Source organism: Buceros rhinoceros, unplaced genomic scaffold (genome assembly GCF_000710305.1).
Source record: "Buceros rhinoceros silvestris isolate BGI_N320 unplaced genomic scaffold, ASM71030v1 scaffold3228, whole genome shotgun sequence".
Classification (NCBI taxonomy): Eukaryota; Metazoa; Chordata; class Aves; order Bucerotiformes; family Bucerotidae; genus Buceros; species Buceros rhinoceros.
This window is the reverse complement of record NW_010426189.1, coordinates 50,272-58,885: the sequence shown is the minus strand read 5'-3', so window position 1 is coordinate 58,885 and position 8,614 is coordinate 50,272. Positions and strand designations below refer to the sequence as shown.

The 8,614-nt window shown below is 39.8% G+C and overlaps 1 protein-coding gene across 3 annotated transcripts in view; it reads right to left on the bottom strand.

Annotated features, from left to right (window-relative positions):
• Positions 1-8,614, bottom strand: part of RIMBP2 (RIMS binding protein 2) — a 54,663-nt gene that overhangs the window by 33,206 nt on the left and 12,843 nt on the right. For 2 of the 3 annotated variants that reach the window (XM_010141386.1, XM_010141387.1), the window contains 2 exons: positions 7,071-7,121; positions 2,585-2,789 (listed from right to left, as the gene is read on the bottom strand). In XM_010141386.1, coding sequence (XP_010139688.1) covers positions 2,585-2,789; positions 7,071-7,121 — 256 coding nt within the window. The remainder of the gene's footprint in view (positions 1-2,584; positions 2,790-7,070; positions 7,122-8,614) is intronic. The other variant, XM_010141388.1, reaches the window with a different exon arrangement.

Sequence of the window (8,614 nt, the reverse complement as noted above, 5' to 3'; positions counted from 1 at the left end):
GGGAAAGAGGCAGGGAAGAGCACCAGACGTAATTTAATTGTCCCAGCAGCATTAAAGCTGGCCGTACTCGTGGTACAGTTAGACTCTCCATTTTATTTATTGGAACTGCTGATTCATTATGGACTACCTAAATTACCTAGAAAGGCCATTTACATGAGCCTTTTATCTGATGAATTATAAATCTTAAGGTTTCTATATCTGATTGGGACACTATTAGATGTTTGGAGGGAACTTTTTAGGCTCTAATCTGTTCTGACTAGGTTTATTTCATTTCCTGGTACATTCAAACCTCCCCAATTAAGGCAAAGCAGCTGGTCATAAACCGCTCTCGTTTCCGCCAGTCGCTTCGCGTTGAAAGCTGTCCTTGTGTTGCCTCTTGTGTTCTTTCTTCCTCACACATAATAAAGATAATTCCACTTCTGGTTTGAAGAACTTGCTGTAGCATTGCCATCGTTAACGTGAAACGGTTGATTCCCATCATTAGAAATCCTGCCCACTCGTCAGACATTACTTGATCGTTGTCAGTTCATTCGTACGGAGAATGAGTGTTGCCCAAGGATGTCTGATGCTTGTACACTAGTGCTGCAGCCCCCGACTCTGAGCTGCAGGAGAACCCGCAGCTTATGAGAACGGCTTTACAGAGCGAGACCTTCAAAGGACTTTGGTACAGACCCAGCTGCGTTTTCTGCCAGTTTAGTCAAGGATTTCTTGGAAGATTTCTGTTTGTTATGTTTTGTAGTTGTTTTCTTTCAAAGATGTTTCCATTAGCTAGTTTGGAGAGTTTGACTGAGGCCCTAAAAAAGTTGAGTTTATTTTTATTTGAGGGTTGAGGCCTATTTAGATCAATTCCAGAGATACAGACTGGACCTTCGCTGGCTGCCTAAAGGACACTGCAGCACCTAATTACCTTTCTTTTAAAATTAATCGTTGCTTTGAAAATCCTGTCCTTAGGGACATGAGGAGCTAATCCCGTTGATATTAAGGAAATTTCTACTAAATCCTTGCAGTTATCAGGCAATGCCTTCTGAATTCTCCGTTTAGTGCACTTTAATACCCACTTAGGTAAGACCTGCAGCTCCAGAAAAGCCTATAAACTACTATGGACCGCAGTGGGCAGGACTGCAAACAGCTCGAATTTTGTGTTCAAACATGCAAGGCATACGGAGTACAAAGCTACTGAAGTGAAATGAGAGAAGGATGTCACCTTGGTTCCTTTGGACTTGGTTTCACATTGAGTTTAGCGTCCTTCATTGAAAATAACTGTTCATCTGTAATGGTAGGGCAATGATTTGTGATTTCTAGGCCTTATGCCTGAGAATTTTCCTAGGTAAGCTTAGGAAGATGAAACAAAAAAAGTCAGGACTGTTTCCTCTTTCCAGTTCCTCTTCACAGTTACTGTAAAACAACCTTGGGTGGATTTGAAGGCAACGGAAATTACCTGAGAAGTGTTGCTTTGCTGAACAAGTAGTTGAAGTCATCCTGGCATGGGTGATACCGAGCTGGTGAGCACGCTCCTCAGCCTTGGTAACAGCAGAGTTAAAATACACAATCCAACACCCAGTCCCTTTTAAGTGTCCTTAGGTAACCTCTTGCCTTGATCTTTGCAATTTTCTTACAAATAATGAATCATTAACAACGTTCTGTACCTATGAGGAGCAGTTGCCTCTGGTAACTGGAGATGACCTATCAAAAAGTTCCACACAGGTCCTGGAAAAACACGTATTGTGTTGAAGTACCAGGCACTGCAAGTGTGAGAACACCAGTACAGACACCCCCTTTTTTTTTTTTTTTTCCACTTTACATTCTCTATTTCTTTTAAAACTCAAATCGTATTTTTGTTGTGACTTTCCTGTTTCTAAAACACCTGTTCAAACATACCTTTGCACAGTTTAGTAAGCAACTGTAGGTATTATCCTTATTCAGTTCTGTTAAAATATATCCCATGAAACTCCTTTCCAACCAAAATCACTTTGTGACAGAATCTGAGGTTTTGTACACAGTGTTTGCTTCCACTGAAATTTTTTTAAACTTCTTACTTTCAAGTTTTTATGGAGAAGTGCATATTTTCTGTTGAACAAATGCAACCACACCAAGAATATTTTCATGCTTGTCAAGATATTCCATTCAGTTTTCCCATTTTCTAGCCAGCTCTATTTACAAGTTTCTTTTATGCAATGGCTAATGCAGTGTGGAGGTCTCTGTGCTTTCTTCAACAAGATAGCAAACCTACTTCTGGCCCTGAAACAGGGAAAGTTTTACGACAAAGCCTGTATCTGCAGCCAGGTTTCCTTCTTCCAGCAGAAGCAGGTACCTACATAAGGAACACACCATTTTAGCACTGAACAGGTTTCTCATCCCAACAAAAATTAGAGACAATTCTGCTCACAGACATGCCTGAATAAAGCTGGAACAACCTCACTGAAGGTTTAAGAGATACTCTGACATTTAAACAAGTCACAAAACAGGAACAGGAGCAAATTCTACCCTCCTTTTCTACAATCAAACTCAAATCTAACATGATCGAATAGCATCTTAAAATTCACCGGGCAGCACAGGTACATACAAATAAAACGCTGGTCCTTACCTTTGCCTATAGATGTGGCTATTCCATTCATTAACTGGGATAGAGATTTACCGGGAGAACCAGAGAAATCTGAGGATGCCACTGAGTTACTGGTCAGGAGATCAATCTTCCCCGCTTGCTGTCGGAACTTCTCCAGCTCTCTGGACAAGAGGTTAAATTGTTCACTCTGTGTCCGACATTTCTCCTCCAACTCTCGGACCTTGGCCTGTGCCAGCAAGACATAACACAGACATTTGACCAAGATCAGAGCGAGCTGTCACTGCACCAGGTTTTTCTAAAGTACCAGGCAGCCAGGATAGGCAAACTATTTGGGATAAACAGGCCCTCAGTCACATTTTTACCCCCCTAAATTCTCACCTGTATTTAGAACAAAACCTTTTCATAGCCCTGTAATATTGAGGTGAGTGCTCCTTTCATCCTCAGTTTCCAAAGGGGAAATTTCTCATCATATTTTTTGGCAGTGTTAAAAAAAATTGCTGCCAAGAACACCTGCAAACAGGTCCTACAGCTCTGTGACTTCTGTACACATCTGAATGTCACTTCTGTGCGTTTTCCCAACTTCTTCTAAAACTCAGGTATATTTCTGAGGTTTGCCCATCCTCTGCTATTAAGTTGAAGCCTCCTGAATTGCTAGATTAAATATTTATGAATTAAACACCACCCGACCCCCCCCAACCCCCAGTGGTTCATGCAGAATGCGGTCCTACCTACTGGCTGAATTCCCTTCAAAAAGAAATATTCCTCACTACAGATGACAAACCACAAAGAGTGAGTCCGAAACCCAGCCAAGAGGAGGCTGTTTATAAGTTTGTGAGAAATACCAAAATGCCACTGTTGGCAAATATTTTTGTTTTAAGTTTGAGATGTCAGGCTTTAACAAAACAGAACTTATAAGACAAACTTCTATGCTGACTTGGGAAATCTGCCTGCACACAGTTTGTAAATTCCTGATGTAAAAAATGGATGAGGCGATGGAAAGGAAAGGTACCCTGGCTGAAGGGAATGGCAAGGGGCATGGGAATTCAGGTTTTACTCAAAACTTGTATGAGGAAAGATACTAAAGCACGAAAACACCCTTTTATTCACATCTGCACATCTGTTATAGTAGATAAATTAAGGCTATATTGATTTTTTCAATAAAACGTATTTTAATTTCAACCTGCATTTATAAACAGCCTGTGTATCTGTTTGCATACAATATCAGATACTACTGAAGACAGAATCACAAATTATGGGTGCCCGGAGAGTTAGGAAAGAGTATATAACCCCTGCTGCAAAGACTGAAGAACCGTCATGCTCCTGAATTTCCCTTGTGAGGTCTGATTTTCACGTGGGGACAAACGGTCTGTACTTGAGACTTAGGGAGCACTCAGGTCTTACATGCTGTGACCCGAACGCTGCAAGCAGAAGTAGCTCAACGGAGGCAGCAATGGGCACCTTACATGAAAAGCTAACACATTATATCCTGATCTGATGCTTTATGATGAACAAACATCACTTTCCTTCATTAAAACCCCCTGTATCATACCTGCCTACTTAAACAACTGAACTAACGAAGGAAGTCTGGGTATCAGATTCACTCAACTGTACTAAAGGCTTCTTTCTCTTGAAAAATTTTCTCAGTTCATATAAGAAAAACTTCATGTTACGTATCAAGAAAATGACAGATATTACATACCACCTGTACAAAGACGTTAGCACAGCTAAAGGGGAACAAAACATTTACAGTGCCCAGAAGAACACAAAAATCCAAAGTTCCTACTACGGAAGGTGGAACTGCTTGTTCCTTTTTTGGTAACAAATACATTTTTAAAGCTACAGTGAATTTTAAGGATATAATTTCTTTGTATTCCTAAACCACAAATTAATTTGGTTCTGCTGAAGAAGTCTCAGGGTGTCTATCTGACCGATCACGAAACAGAGCACAGTAAGATCCAGAGACGCTGTGGGAGTTTCAGACAAACGTTAAATGCTTTGCGTTTTGGTTTGTCTTTCAGCTTTTCGTTGTGGTTTTGAGCAACCGAAACGCGAACCTTTCCTACTTGTTAATTTGCTGCATGGAAGAGGCATGTATGTACAATTTTAAAATAAGTAAAGCAAGCAGTAAACTGGCTTGGGTTTTTAGATCCCCTCTCTCCAAAGACAAGTCAAGGGTAAGCTATTCAACCCTCTAAGAGTATATACTGACCTTTCCCCATGCAGTTATGGAAACTCTAACATAAAATAAAAAAATAAAAACATCACAATCTAGATCCCAACAAGTTGCTAAGGCTGCCTTAAAAATAGGTTTTTAAAAATATTAATTGAATATGCTATTACTATTTATTAATTTAAAACGTATTTGCTTGTCAGTATATGCCGCCTTTGACTATTCCTTTGAGTATCTGGAATCTTCAAGTTCTTCTCTCACGACAGGATGAAGCCTGGAAGAAAAATGCCTTTCCTACTGTTTTTTAATCAATGTTGTGAGTTAGAAGTGAGCACAAAGCTGGTATTATAAAACGAAAAAGCTGCCATTCGATTCCCAGTGGTACTAACAGGAGGCATCTCCATGGCTGTCTTGGGTTTTTTGACTTCAGGCAGCTGCTTGGGTCATCGTTAACCAGCCAGATTCACCTCACTGTAGAAAATCTATGTACTCATGTATGTCCCTGCGGAGCGAGGCATGGACTTACCCTCCCAGAAGAACCGCATTTTGATTCCACATCATGGTTCTGCCCATATAGTCTATCCTAGTCACGGTGGCACAAAAGTGCCAAGTCTACCAGATCTCCCTAAAGCTGGATCTGCCTACAGCAGTGTTGTATGAAAAGACATTCCCTGCTGCAGACTTGCCAAGTTTCTCACACCATACACAGTGCTAGTTCAAAAATTTAAACAGCTTCTTAAATGGAAAATGAAGCAGACTGCATCGTTACAAGACAGATACTGCTGACACAAGACAGAGAGGATGATGAGCAACTTTCCAGGTGGACAGGCTTGAATTCAGACTAGTAATTAGCTGAAATATTCTGCTACGGAGAAGACACCATTTCATAGCTTATCTGTTAATGTAGTAGCAATGGCTCATTAAATCAACCTCAGGTGAAAATATCACGTAAAATTATCTCTATATTAACAAAGAATGCATCTGAATTCAGACAAGATCCACACAGCCAGAAAGCTACAATCCTGAATAAGCTACCAAACCATTCTTACTGGGCATGCTCATCAGAAATTCACTTTCAAAACCAGCATCTGAGTTCTCATTAAATCATGCTATACTTGAATATTAATCTTTTTTAGACAAAACCCCCCTGATTTTGGTGACTTTGTGTTAGGCCAATGAATGCCAAGCATGCTCGCATAACAATGGTTCTAGCACGCATCCCATGCAAGGTTAGGCAAGGCTATATCGCACTCGTTTTAGAGGGAAAATTGCAGGATTCAGGACAGAGAAAGGAGAATTTATGCCCTAAAATACCTGCATGCTGTCCAAGGTGTTCTGGATGAAGTGCAAAGCAATAAATTCCAAACAAGACACAGTAAACAAAGAGATGTGAAATAAACAAAGAAATAAAAACAGTTTTGAACACTTAAACATTTCAAAGCAAAATATATTGGAACAGTTAACAGGGGTAAAAACGTGCATTAAGGCAAACCACACTGTAGAACGTTTCCAAAATCAACACCACCGCTGATCTTCAATTGCAAAAGGCATATTAAATTAAATGCTAAAAATAAATGGGCTTATGGCAATAAAAAGCAAAAGCTCAGGAAACCTTGATGGGGTTATGCAAATCGGAGGTCACAGACAAATCAGCTAAATAGAAATTTTGATTAGCTTGAGGGCAGTAAATAATCACTTACTGCTTTGTTTCTACTTCTGTTTTCCTGCATCGTATACTTTCCACAGGCATTAAATAATAATCTCATATTCAAAGGCAAAACAAATTTAATATATATGATGATAAGGAAAGCCTATGAATAAAACACTTTCTGTGGGAATATTAACTTCTACAGATACAAATAAACACTTTTTAATTTCTTTTCTTTTTAAAGATGATCAAGGCACTGGAAAAAACCACCTTCCATCAATGCATGACCAGCAAGTACTCCCAGGAGAACTACTGTGAGAAGGTAAAAAGACTAGAAATGACATTCTGCTAGAACCAGATTTCTAAACAGAATATTGACAACGCACTTACTATTATCAACCTCTGGTATTTTTATATATCTGACAGTATTTTACAAAAAATGGAACCAAAACTTCCATTCTATGCAAAGAGAAACTGAGGTACACACATCACTTCCAAAAGCTCAGCTTCATGCACTCCTAACTGAATTATAATTTTAAAGGACGCAATTACATTAGGAGAGAAAAAAAATCCTATTTGCCTACATATTACATGAAACTTTCAGAAGGGATGATACTGTAAAATTATCACATTCAGAATGGAACCTCCACAAGCAAAGGTAACACAAAGGGTATCTTCTGTCTTCTCACCTCTAGCAACTGAACTGCTCCTTCATGTTCCTTCTTAGCTTCAACCTGAGCCTTGTTTTTAGAAAGGAAAAGGGAAGGAAAAGGAAAAAGGAAAAAGGAAAGAAAAGGAGAAAAGAAAAATCAGTTAGTCATGCCACATATCGTATGCTCTGACCACATAAAGCAGCATACTGCACACCCAGATCCAAAGCCAATTCCAGCCTCAAAGGGATGGCTCTGCCAATATTACTACAGCGCTTTGGTTCCGAGCCACTGGAATTACTGCTTATTTTTAGGAGATTGAATCTCAGTGAAGCTTAATAGCATTGGTATTTTGTTGGACCGAGACAAGCAAGCTCAACACACTGCAAGAACACATCAGAGGTGTCTCTGAAACCCTCTAAATTAAAACTGGAAAATGAGCTTGCTATTCTACATTGCAGGAGGCTCGTAGTGCAGAAACCTACCATATCAGCTAGGAGAAAGCAATGTGAAAATTAAGTTCATCCCTTCGTGCAGCAAGATTATTTATCATCTAAGTAAATTGCTCACAAAACACTTCAAGGTAACCACAAGAGAGGTCATCTATGAACAGGAGTGCAACATTTAGGGTCCAATCAACTGAGTCAAATAGAGAAGAGAGATACAGTAAAAGCAGAAAAGTGCAGCTTATGGAGCTCTGAAGCTTCTAAGCTTGCAAGCTTCTAAACCTTAAAATTCAAAAAACCATCACACAGTAGCTTGGTGTTATCCTCACTTAATTCCCATTTAAGTCTTCACTATCTTCTTTACTGAAGATTGCCCAAGACGAACAAACCTTTTCATTACCCATTGCAGCAGGCTGGCAGCAGTGTGGTGCACTGGCTTGGCCTCCTAACTCCTCGTTACTGTAACCCAAATCCACGTTCTGCACAGGCCTCATCAGAGAAAAGTCTTAAACTGCTCCAGTTTCGCAGAGGAAAGCCCACAAAGGACACAACTATGTTAACTTCATTTTCCCCACCTCTGAGGGCCACCCTACCCTGTTACTGGTTTCAGTGGAAACTGGGTCAGGCCATAAAGTCACCACCAAAACCCACATACCCAAACTATTCTTCACTGTTGTGCAGAGCGATAGAGCCTCCTTCGGCCCTGCAGGCACAGTCATATTTCTTCCTGGACTGCAGTAACTGGTTGTATCGTTAGCACCTGATAAAATATTGGCTCCACGAGACAGCAAATGCATGATGACAGGTAAATAAAGCCTGGTGTTATCCATCACTACAAGTTTAATAAAATCTACCCAGAATATGAGTTTATGATAAATGATTAGAAAACCTGCATCAATAGCTATCTCTACATCAAACTGTCTTGTATTAAAGCTTTCTTGGAGAAAAAGACCATCTGATACCAACACAAAACCTTGATGAACAGTATTACATTCTTCCTTTCTGGCTGAAAATCTGATCAGTCTGTACATATATTAAAAACACAATGATTTTTTATTTGTAATATCAAAACGTGACAGCAAATGCATCAGATTGCACCAGAGACTTGCTTTGTTTTGAAGTGCGCATTGCTGTGGT